At 38.7% G+C, this 13,232-nt stretch overlaps 2 protein-coding genes across 4 annotated transcripts in view; one reads left to right on the forward strand and one right to left on the reverse strand.

The window, feature by feature from the left end:
• The window catches only part of LOC129770021 (venom carboxylesterase-6-like), a 43,707-nt gene that overhangs the window by 1,149 nt on the left and 29,326 nt on the right, over positions 1 to 13,232 (reverse strand). The gene's annotated exons all lie outside the window — the stretch shown is intronic.
• On the forward strand, positions 2,454 to 9,650 carry LOC129770022 (uncharacterized). Its single transcript, XM_055772602.1, has 2 exons — positions 2,454 to 3,112; positions 7,929 to 9,650. The coding sequence occupies exons 1-2, from the start codon at positions 3,081 to 3,083 to the stop codon at positions 9,505 to 9,507; spliced, it is 1,611 nt and encodes a 536-aa protein (XP_055628577.1). The 5' UTR covers positions 2,454 to 3,080; the 3' UTR covers positions 9,508 to 9,650.

Below are 13,232 nucleotides of genomic sequence, written 5' to 3' on the forward strand. Positions count from 1 at the left end.
AACTCTCTTGAGAATTCGGAAATGTATACGTTTCGAACAAATATGGGAATTACGACGCAAAAGGTGGAGAAAGGCATCTGTGAAGTTGAAAAATCTGAATTTCTAGTCAGAATATGTGATTTGATTTTCTATGTCATTTTCTATATTGTTGCCCATCCAATTCAAAACATCAGACGTTTCATACTGGTACAATTTTTGACGTAGGACTATGTCTTTCATTTCTATACCGGGGTGTAAAACCAAAGTTTCGAGAACGAAAGCGTTACGCCGGAGACCGAGATTTTGAGCGTTAATAGCTCTTAAACAACTGAACGAAATGGTATGATAAACACTTCATTTGAATAATAAAATAACTACGCGTCATATACTTGTTACTTTTTCATCCAAAAACTTGTTTCAATAGTCTTAAAATTGCTTTCAAAACAGGCTATTGAAATAAAAAATCGGTATATAAGCGAGCGCCGCTCGTAAACCCACTCAGTTATGATTGAACAGCGATTGGAGCATGTTGTCGCTGTTGTTGTGAAGCCAATTTCGTTTATCATGAAGGGCTGATGAACGGTGTCACCAAGAGCCTGTTTGTGCACCTAAGGCCAAAAGGGAATCCATCAGGAGGAGAGTGATGCCACGGTTCCGCTTGAAACTTCGGAGCAGCCACCACACACACACATACAAGCGCGGAATTCTCGTTGCTATCATCGTTGCTGAAAAATAATCTGCCAGTTCCCCTGAGAATTGAAAAATACATTCATGCGAAATAGTTTATTTTAATGTTTTCTATCCATATAACACTGCAACCAAATACATTTGGTTTTGTTATTTTTCAATCAATCGCAATTAACAGGAAAGCTTCTGAATATTTTTTCCCCACCAGTGGAAATTTTTGTATCCAATATTGGATGCATAACATGAAAAACGGAAAATGTTTCACATCGCGAAAATCAAGTCATTTTCGAGCGATTATTTGCTTTCTACTCATATAATGCTGCGACCAAATACATTTCGTTTTTGATTTTTTCAATCAAGTGCGATCAACGTAAGACCACGTCTTTCGGCAATTTATTAGAGGTGCAATGAATCTTTAGGAATTCCCGCTCTACGCGCACTGACAAACAATGTTCACTCAACAATTTCTCAAACTAGAAATGGGTGTTGTGAGAAAGGATTAGCGAACGCGAAAACGACAAACGGGAGAAAGATACGTTTGGTGGTTGAAGGAAATTGGCAGAAAACTTCTTCATTCTATCATTCAAATAATGTGATTAATACCACATCGTTTTGCCAGAAAGAGATTATTAATGCTCAAAGGAGGAATCGAGTCCTCCGAGGAAATTACCCAGCGCAAATTAGAGTCGACTATCGATTGCGGCATTCGTACACAAATAATTTTATAATGCAGTTTCACCAAAGTGATTTCTTCGATATGGGGATATATTCACTACATCATGTCATGTATTTCATATTCTTCATTAAGAAATCCATATCCATGGCACCTACCGGTAACGAATTATTATCGAAACCACGATTTTCGCTAAATGCTCCTTTCAGTTCGGCCTGTAAAAAAATTTTCTGTACTCTAATCCATCAAATTTGGAGCCCTGAAAAGGGCCGTTGATTATATGCTAAGCTAATATAGCACGCTCTCCTCGGATACGATGGGCCAGCTGGATGTCCTTGGGCATGATGTGACGCGTTTTGCATGGATAGCACACAAATTGGTATCTTCGAATAAGCCTCCTGCAGCGTCATAGCCGCGGAACTTTGGAAGCGCAAGTCGGTTTTGAAGTCCTGAGCAATTCCACGAACCAAATGCTGCAAAGGTAGCTTGCGGATCAGCAATTCGGTCGACTTCCGATAGCGATGAATTTCACGCAAAGTTCCCGGTCGATAGCGATGTGGCTTTTCCACCTATCCTGCTACTGGTGCGCTTATCCGAGCTGACTTCGTGTGCCTTACCACCGAATGACTAACGAGCTGTCTGCGAAAGACTAACGAGCTCGAGTCCTCACGGTGCGAGGGTAGAGTAAGAAATGGACGAAAGCAAAGGAAGCGTCATTTTATAAACCATAAAAGTATAGAATCTAAATCCCACCCTTATTATATTCGTGAGTATACAGTAAGCTTATACAATAAAGAGGGTGGGGTTTACATTCGATTCTTTTATGTTTTATAAAATGACACTTCCCTTGCTTTCGTTCATTTCTTACTCTACTCTCGCACCGTGAGGACTCGTTTCATCGGGACTAAGCAAACAGCTCGTTAGTCTTTCGGTGGTAAGGCACCACGAAAGCAGCTCGGATAAGCGCATCAGCCGCAGGAAGCGTGAAGAAGCCACATCGCTATCGACCGGGAACTTCGCATGAAATTCGTCGCTATCAGAAGTCGACCGAATTGCTGATCCGCAAGCTACCTTTGCAGCATTTGGTTCGTGGAATTGCTCAGGACTTCAAAACCGACTTGCGCTAGTTAGCAACGATCCCGATCACCTACATTCTTACACCAGCGGCATGACGTACCACATGTTGAAAACATCAACAACCCGGACCACCAACATGCACCGAGTCACCAACCACCACCGAGCCAGCGACGCGACGCACCACATGCTGATGTTAGCATTACTGAATTTGGGCAGCATGTGTTTACAAACATGTGTTGTTTTTCATTCTCAGACCGATCCAGGACAATAGGCCACCTTGTTTAGCATAAATAATCTACATTTGAAAACGAACTGTACCTTTTTAAACTCAGACAAGAAATAAAGAATGAGAGTTATTTTGTGACCCGAACTGTATAGATGTTTAACTGGAGGCTCCGGCGAGATTCCACATCGGGAATAGTATAAGTGATTTGTGTTTCAAAAATTCTAAAAAAGTGCTTAGTGCATTGTAACTGTGGTGGAAGGAGCCACGGAACCAAGAAGATCACCAAGCGAGGAGACGGACACTGTGGATTTCACCCGATCGATAGGAGGGCCCTTAGTAGCAGAAGCAGCAACAGCAGCGGAGCAAACAGGATCATCCCGGACTATCTGCCGCTTCTCCCCCGATAGTGGACGCCGCCAAAAAAGTCCGGATTCATCAATGCCGGCCGAATCAAGGACACGGTCCTATATGTAAGTGAAATTTTTTTTCTCTTTCTTTCAAAGTGAATAAGTGAACAAAAGTGAATAAATAAAATTTAAAAAATAACAAATAATAAAGTAATTTAAAAAAAAAATAAATAAAAAATAAAATAAAATCATAAAAGATTTTGAAAACCCAAAAAGTCCACACACTGGCATTTGTAGAATAATTTAGTGAAAATCTTTAGTGAAATAAAGTGCCGTTTCCTTCCATTGTTGATTCTAACATTGTGGAAGTTTTGATATTTTTATAAGAAATTTTAGTTTTCTTGTTTTACGGTTGAAACATCATGGCTCAGCCAGCCGAACAGAATGAATATGTTCCTGAGCAGGAAACCACACCAGCTCAGAGATACGCACTTGACAATTTTTCCACAGTCGGTAAACTTTCCGATTTTGTGAAAGACTTAGGGAAATTCGACGGTAAACCAACGGAATTGATAAGTTGGATTGCAGATGTTGAAGGAATATTTGATCTGTATAGAGATCTTCCCAGAACATCGGTCGAGTATGGAATTTTGATACGCAGCATACGTCGAAAAATTGTAGGCGAAGCATTAGATGTGCTGAACGCCAACAATATTCTATACGATTGGCAGGGAATAAAGAACACTTTACTTCTTTATTACCGTGACCAAAGAGATATTCAAACATTGGACTTCGAATTGACCACTGTGAAAAAAACGCATAATGAAAGTCTAAGCTCTTATTTCAGCAGAGTCAACGAACTTCTTTCATCCATAATTGTTCAGATTCAAGTGGATGAGACTATGCAAAAAAATGCAGCGCCGCATATTGACTATTTTAGGAAAAAAGCACTAGACTCATTTATTAGAGGATTAGAAAAACCCTTGAACATATTGCTCAAATCCGCCAATGTGCAAACCCTAAGCAAAGCTTATCAATTTTGCTTAGAATATCACAATATGGATTTACGTTCAGCACCATTCAGGAACGAACATAGCAACCATCCAATTCCAAAACCTAGGGATTTTAATACACCTAACCCTCCACCCAGACCGCCGATAAGGAAACCGCACACAGCTCCAACATTTACGCAAACAAATCGATATCAAACTCCCTTCCCACCTCCCAGAAACTATTCAACACCTCAAACAATTTTCTATAGACCACCACCACGGCCAACTTTTCAACAAAGAAGCTACCAAAACAGTCACAATTATAACCCAATACACCAACAACAGCAAACTAATAATCTGAGACCATTTCCTAACCCAGAACCCATGGAGGTCGATCAGAGTATTAGATCTCGAAGGGTGAATTATGGTAATCGGCCAATTTTAAACATACAACAATCTCAGAATGTTAGGAGGTCAGCAAACCCTGTAGTGTTCAGTTCTGAACCCCAAACCTATGAAGTTCATAATGACTATTACGATCAGCACGACGAACAAGACGACATACATTATTCTTACCAAGAGACACCATATGAACAAATAGATAATTGTTCTTTACCAACCGAAGAAGAGAATTTAGGAACTAACGAGCAGCCATCCACCTCAAATGAATCTAGTTCAAACCAGGCTAATTTTTTAGAGTGGAATATGAGTTGGTAAAGCCAACTCTGCCATATATAAATCTGAAAACAACAATTGGAAACTTCCCATTTTTAATCGACACGGGAGCAAATATCAATCTTATAAACCCAAAACTTGCATGGACTTGCAAAAATAATAAACCATACAACTTCTCAGCGGACCAAATCGCTAGCGCCAACGGGAAATTTAATGCAACCTCAGCTATCGATTTGAATTTTTTCAGTCCCAAAATAAATCATCAAGCTCAGTTTTTATTACACAATTTCCATCCCTTCTTTAAAGGCATTATTGGAACTGGAATCCTAAATGCACTCAATGCAATAATAGACCTCACTAGCGGCATGTTTTACCTCTCAAAGAGAAACGAATTTTTAAATATCCCACTTGAACATTATTGCCCAAGACAAAACGCATCCAATAATTTATCCCAAGGAATGACACACAACGAAAACCATTCACACCACACATTCAAATCCGACCTACCTCAAGAAAAGGGAAACAACTCAAACGATGACCCACAACATACATTTAGGACGTCTCATCTTTCAACGAGTGTAAAAAAACAGTTACTTGAAGTGCTGAACAAACATGAAAAAGCATTTCACACACCCGACTCAAAATTAACTTGCAGCACCGTAGTAGAGTGTGCCATAAATACGACCGATAATATTCCCGTTCATCAAAAAGTGTACCCATATCCAGCAACATATGCTGAGGAGGTAAATAAACAAATAAGCGAACTGCTTCAAAACGGAATCATACGACCTTCACGTTCTGCCTGGACTTCACCAGTGTGGATCGTACCGAAAAAAACTGATGCTTCAGGCAAAAAGAAATTTCGCATGGTAGTGGATTACCGTAAATTAAACGAAAAAACTGTTTCAGACAGGTACCCGATGCCAGAAATTAATTATGTAATTGATCAATTACGAGGTCAACATTTTTTCACCACCCTCGATTTAGCATCTGGTTTTCACCAGATAAAAATGAAAGAATGTGATATTGAAAAAACTGCTTTTTCGATCAACAGCGGTAAATACGAGTTCACACGTATGCCGTTCGGTCTTAAGAACGCTCCTGCTATATTCCAGCGAGCGATTGACGATGTTTTAAGAGTATTTATTGGAAAAATATGTTACGTCTATATTGATGATGTAATCATATTCGGAAAAACTTCAGAAGAAGCTTTACAAAATCTTTCAACAATTCTAAAAGCACTGGACGATGCTAACCTAAAAATTCAGTTGGATAAATCAGAATTTTTACACAACGAAATTGAATTCCTTGGTTATATTATTTGTGCTGATGGCATAAAACCAAACCAGAAGAAAATTGAGGCGATTAACAAATACCCAGAGCCCAAAAATATTAAAGAACTGCGAGGATTTTTAGGAATGATGGGTTATTATCGTAGATTTGTCAAAGATTTTGCAAAAATTGCAAAACCATTAACAAATCTCTTAAGGGGGGAGAGAAATCCCAAATCAAACAGAAAACTTTCACTCAACGACGTAGGAAAACAATGTTTTCTGAGAATGAAAAGCTTACTTTCGTCATCCGATATACTCATTTACCCCGACTACAATAAACCTTTTATTTTGACAACAGATGCTTCTGATTTCGCAATCGGTGCAGTTCTGTCTCAGGGAGAACTAGGAAAAGACAAACCCATCCATTTTTCTTCCAGAACACTTTCAAAAACTGAAGAAGGTTATTCAGTGCCGGAAAAGGAAATGCTTGCCATTTTCTGGTCATTGCAAACCTTTCGAAATTACCTATACGGAGCAAAACTACAAATTCTAACCGATCACCAACCACTTACGTTCGCCTTATCCCCTAAAAACACAAATGCCAAACTAAAACGATGGAAGGCATATTTAGAAGAACATGACTATAAGCTTGTATATAAACCGGGAAAATCAAATGTTGTGGCGGATGCACTTAGCAGAATCGTATGCTCCATGACAGGAACACAACATTCTACTGATACTAGTGACGATTTTTGCATAATATCCACAGAAGCACCACTTAATGTGTTCAAACACCAGGTGGTCATCAAACGAGGACCAGACAAAATAATTACGGAAAAACCATTTCCAGGCTTCACAAGAATAACTATACAAGTAAACGAGATTAACGATTCTTCTCTATTTCAGATTTTAAAAACTCATTTCGATCATACAAAGGTCAACGGATTATTAACGCCAGAAAATATCATGGGAAAGATTCAAGAAGTCTTTAAGGAGAAATTTGGAAGTAGTAGAGCGTTAAAAATCCGTTTCACACAAAACCTTTTACAGGATGTAGTAGAGGAAAATCAGCAATGGGATGTTATCAAAAACGAACATCTTCGAGCCCACAGAGGAGCAGAGGAAAACAAGCAACAGATTCTCAGGAAATTCTACTTCCCGAGAATTCAACAAAAATTAAAGGAATTCATCGCATCCTGTCGTATATGTCATGAATGCAAATACGATAGGAAACCGATTGATTTTCCCCTCCAAAAAACCCCTATTCCCACCGGTCCTTTCCAAATTGCTCATATCGATATCTTTTTCCTAGAGAATCTTTATTTTCTGACATACATCGATAAATTTTCAAAATTTGCGCAAATTAAATTAATCGAATCAAGAGCTGCCATTGATTTAACTCCAGCTATAAAAGATATTCTTCTAAAATATCAACCACCAAAAATCTTGGTCATGGATAATGAAAAGTCATTCACGACAGGAGAACTCATTAACTTTTATAATACATACAATATTGAACCGTACATCACAGCAACCGGTCGCAGCGAGATGAATGGAATCGTCGAGAGATTACATTCCACACTTTTGGAAATTTATCGAATACAAAAAATGGAAAACCCCGAAAAAACAGTAATTGACCTTGTTTACATGTCTGTTCACAAATACAATTCGACAGTCCACTCTAGTACAAAATTCACCCCATATGAAGTAATACTCCCATCTAGCAGATCTCAGACAATAGTCGAGAGAACCTTTATTACAAAACAAGCAAAGGATTTGTCCTTTCACAACAAAAATAAAAAGAACATATTAATTGACAATGATATAGACGCTTTTGAAAGGACTCGACGAAGAGTCAAACACAGCAACCGATACAAGAAAATTAATATTTCAAAGGTTAATAAAAGTACAGTTGAAACTAACGACGGACGACGTATTCACAAAAATGATATCAAAATCAGGAATACCTAAATTTTATCCTCTTCATCTACTTTTCAGACTCCTGCTACTATTCATTATTCGACCCGTAGTGCTGGAAACAAAACATGACGTGAAAATTCATCTACAGAACTTAGGACGACAACCTATCCTGATATTTCACCAAGGAGAAGGACGACTCAGACTGGACTACAAATATTATATACACCATTTTAATCTCACCATCATTAGAACACAAATCAAAGGCCTCAGAGATCAATTTGATAACTTTAGCAAAAACCAGTTCACGGATTTAATAGTTGAAAAATTTAACGAAATAGATTTCGCTTTAAAAAGCATAGACCCAATTAGAAGACATAAGCGCTGGGATAGTTTAGGTACGATTTGGAAATTCTTAGCTGGTAGCCCAGACGCCAACGATTTGAAAATTATAAATTCATCCATAAATAATCTCATCATTAATAATAATGAACAAGTAAAAATAAATCGCGAAGTTAATTTACAACTAAAAGAGGCTATATTTCAAACAAAAAAAGCAATACAGTTATTTAACGTTAGATCAATAGAAATGTACTGTACTAAACTCTTATTTCACTTGAATTTCTTGTCTGAAAAACTAAATCAAATTATTAATACTATAATGCTAGCTAAATTAGGATTAGTTAATGAACAAATTTTAAGCCAAAGAGAAATTGACATTTTAATTACAGACTTAGCTAGGGAAAATATTACAGTTCACACTGCTGTGGAGGCAACAAATTATGCGACGACGTCGGTAGCATCGAATAACTTAGAGATTGCCCTTATCATCAAGATGCCAAAGCTAGACCCAAGGATTTTCAACAAGATACGTCTATACCCCATCATACACAACAATAAGAAAGTACATACACTCCATCAGCTTTATCTAACCCACGATGATGAAATTTACCGAATAGGTTCAATCGAACCAACCATATTCGCTACATACGAAATTCAGCTGGATAATACAAGTTGTATACCGAAATTGTTAAAAGGAGAACCTGCGACTTGCAATTACACATCAAACCCAATCGAAGAAGAAGTCCTTTACCTTGACGAGCGACATATACTTATAAATACGATGAAAAATTTCACTTTATCATCTAACTGCGGAATAACTCAAAGGAATCTTTCAGGATCATTTGTTATATTCTTCAGCAACTGTCAACTATACGTCAACAACGTTTTATACACATCGAGAGTACAAACCTTACCAGGTAATCCAGTTCAACTTCATTTGGATGGAGTCGAAATCAAAATGCAACAAGAAATCTTGAACATTAGTGTGGAACATCTTCACAAGCTTCAGTTAGAAACTCGAAAGGAATTGGAATTGCTTCGTCTAAACAACACCAGTCTGCATTTTCCACATTGGAGTATCTTCGGAGGAATGGCCATTTCGCCATTCATAATCGGTTCCCTACCTTTTTTATGTTTTCTCATCTACAGAAACAGAACAATACAAGTCAATCTTAACAACTCTCATCCCAACAACTCATCTCAAGACCAGAATACATCAATGAAACCGGAAGCAGTACAACCACCATTGGACAACATCCGACCCACGTTCAGGACTTTGTCAATCAGAGACGTGATTCAGATGGAACCGAATCACTAAAGGGGGACGAGTTAGCAACGATCCCGATCACCTACATTCTTACACCAGCGGCATGACGTACCACATGTTGAAAACATCAACAACCCGGACCACCAACATGCACCGAGTCACCAACCACCACCGAGCCAGCGACGCGACGCACCACATGCTGATGTTAGCCTTACTGAATTTGGGCAGCATGTGTTTACAAACATGTGTTGTTTTTCATTCTCAGACCGATCCAGGACAATAGGCCACCTTGTTTAGCATAAATAATCTACATTTGAAAACGAACTGTACCTTTTTAAACTCAGACAAGAAATAAAGAATGAGAGTTATTTTGTGACCCGAACTGTATAGATGTTTAACTCGCTTCCAAAGTTCCGCGGCTATGACGCTGCAGGAGGCTTATTCGAAGATACCAATTTGTGTGCTATCCATGCAAAACGCGTCACATCATGCCCAAGGACATCCAGCTGGCCCATCGTATCCGAGGAGAGCGTGCTATATTAGCTTAGCATATAGTCAACGGCCCTTTTCAGGGCTCCCAATTTGATGGATTAGAGTTCAGAAAAGTTTTGTACAAGCCGAACTGAAAGGAGCATTTAGCGAAAATCGTGGTGTCGATGATAATTCGATACCGATAGGTGCCATGCATATGGATTTCATAATGAAAAATATGAAATATATGACATGATGTAGTGAATATATCCCCATATCGAAGAAATCACTTTGATGAAACTGTTTACCGTTTGTCGTTTTTAATTGTTGGGAAAGGGCATTATTTCTGCTGACTAAATTCCAAGAAAAAATCCATTCCTTCTTTAAGCGTGATTCATTCTGCTTCGGATCAACGGAACAGTATGATAATTATTTCATACAAAAGATAAAATGTCCAAGAGTTATATGATTGCTATTTATTGAGTCGAAAAATTGTTTCAATAGCTTAATGATAGCTTCGAAAACAGGTTATTGAAATCATTCGTATCCGTATGTAGCGCGCCCACTTGGAAACCCATTAATCTTATTGGAATGTGAGATGGGGAAGCTCATACTTACGTCTATGCATTATGCTGTACACTTCAATTAGAGCCCCCGCACACTATAGACTTTTTTTCAGCCGACAGTTTGGTCGGATCGGCCTACTGGTGCAAAAACCGACGCAACTGAATCGGTGTAATTTGCGCACGTGCATACCTCTCCGTACTGATTAAGAAGCCGACCGAACTATCGGTCGACAAGTCAGTCTGCAGTCGGCGGGGGCCCTTAATTTCGTTTTTGCAGGCCGAACCGAACAAATTTCAGTCGAGTTAACTCTTTTTTTTTTTTTTTAATGTAAATGCGAGTGTGAGTGTGAACATTGCTACAATATCCTTACATCCCATCCTTTTCCCAATCAAAGTGTGTCACCCTTCTAAACTCGAGTCGACCGCGAGTAATCGGTTTCCTATTTTATTAACCATAGAATTAAGGAAACATGTTAATATTTTATAGTAAAAATATATTTAAGAGCGTGGCTCCTTTAAACCTATGTAACTGAGCCTGTAAAAATAAACGGATTAATAAAAAAAAAACTCTTTTTTACAGTAATGCTTTTGAATCCGGACACTTTGCATTACATTCAATATCATACCACAGCCATAACATTTTTTTCATGTTGAATTTATGCGATTAATAGTTGCTAATATAGTTACTGATAGTTTCTTGATAGTTACTAATCAATCGCATTAATTCAACATGCAGAAAATGTTGTGGCTGCGGTATGGTATTAAATGTAATGCAAAGTGTCCGGATTCAAATACATTACTGTATACTTACTTCGATGTTATTCGTTTCTCTCTCAGGGTAAGCAACGAATATAATAAGGGTGGGGTGTAGATTCTATACTTTTATGGTTTATAAAATGACGCTTCCTTTGCTTTCGTTCATTTCTTACTCTACTCTCGCACCGTGACGACTCGTTTGTTTGGGACCAAGCAGATAGCTAGTTAGTCTTTCAGTGGTAAGGCACACGAAAGCAGCTCGAATAAGCGCACCAGCCGCAGGATAGGTGAAGAAGCCACATCGCTATCGACCGGGAACTTTGCGTGAAATTCATCGCTATCGGAAGTCGACCGAATTGCTAATCCGCAAGCTACCTTTGCAGCTTTTGGATCGTGGAATTGCTCAGGACTTCAAAACCGACTTGCGCTTCCAAAGTTCCGCTGTTATGACGCTGCAGGAGGCTTATTCGAAGATACAAATTTGTGTGCTATCCACGCAAAACGTGAAACGTGATGTGACGACATCATGCCCAAGGACATTCAGCTGGCCCATCGAATCCAAGGAGAGGGTGCTATATTAGCTTAGCATATAATCAACGGCCCTTTTCAGGGCTCCAAATTTGATGGATTAGAGTTTAGAAAAGTTTTTACAGGCCAAACTGAAACGAGAATTTTCGTGTGGATGCCATACAGCATCGAGAAAATTCCGGAAAGATCTAATCGTTGCTGAAAAATAATCTGCCAGTTCCGTGGGAATTGAAGAATACATCCATGCGAAAGAGTTTATTTTAATGTTTTCTAATTATATGGCGAACACAGCGACCAAATACATTTGATTTCGCAATTTTTCAATCAAGTGTAATTAGCTGGAAAGCTTCTGAAGATTATTCTTTCCCATCAGTAGGATATTTTCGTATCCAATATTGGATGCATAACATGATAAACGGAAAATGTTTCGTATCGCGAAAATTATATAATTTTCAATCGATTATTGTTCAGTCGCCGAAATGTTCATACTCAGAGAGTTCATTCTCCTCTAGTTTGCCTTCCAAATTGCCATCGTAAACCACACCTTCTCTCGATTCAATCACGCACGAAAAGCATACTGAAATGATATTGTGGTGGTGAAACCGATTCATTTTTCGTGAGGCGTCGTGCACAAATTACGTAACGCGATAAGGGGGGAGGGGGTAGATGTTGCGTTACTTTCTGTTTATTAGAGATAGGAAATTGCGTTACGAAAGGGGGGGGGAGAGGTGGTTCAGAATTCGGATTTTTAGCGTTACGTAATTTGTGCACGACGCCTGAGGACATCGACAAGACAACATCTTTACTGAACGAGCTGAACGGCGAGGGATCGAGGGATTCATTACCTGGCCTGAGCTGACCTGAAATGCAATCAGTTTGTTTTAACTGTGAGGGAGCGCAGAAAAGCCGATGCTGATACTCTCGTGACCAAGAGAGTATCAGCATCGAAATACGGTTCCTCGGGAAGACATAGAAGCAACCGCCACACACACACATACACGTGCGAAACTTTTTTCGTTTGCTGGTTATCGAGAGGAAACCTGGAAAGAAATGATCGTTGCTGAAAAATAATCTGCCAGTTCCCCTTGGAATTGAAAATTACATTCAAGCGAGTTTATTTTAATGTTTTCTATCCATATAATACTGCGACCACATACATTTGGTTTTGTGATTTGTCAATCAAGTGCAGTTAGCAGGAAAGCTTCTGAAGATTATTCTTCAGAACAAGGTTTTATGTATCCAATATTGGGTGCATAAAACCTTGAGTCTCCAACGTAACACTCTCGTTTTTGAAGTCACCCAAATATTTATTTATTCATTCATTCAGGATGGATTTAGATTCAACTTCAAACAAATGATCTCTAAATCAACGATAGTCCTACGTCACCCTTGCGGTTATACCATAGATATAACCCACTTCCTGTTTTTTGTGTTCAAAATTGTAGGTTATATAGC

The sequence above is a fragment of the Toxorhynchites rutilus genome, chromosome 2, assembly GCF_029784135.1.
Source record: "Toxorhynchites rutilus septentrionalis strain SRP chromosome 2, ASM2978413v1, whole genome shotgun sequence".
In the NCBI taxonomy this organism is placed as follows: domain Eukaryota; kingdom Metazoa; phylum Arthropoda; class Insecta; order Diptera; family Culicidae; genus Toxorhynchites; species Toxorhynchites rutilus.

Bases quoted from the DNA above. Each gene is read 5' to 3' on its own strand.
- LOC129770022 (XM_055772602.1), top strand. From the start codon at position 3,081: ATGCCGGCCGAATCAAGGACACGGTCCTATAT. The intron at 3,113-7,928 runs GTAAGTGAAATT...TCTACTTTTCAG, and splicing joins TCAAGGACACGGTCCTATAT to ACTCCTGCTACTATTCATTA.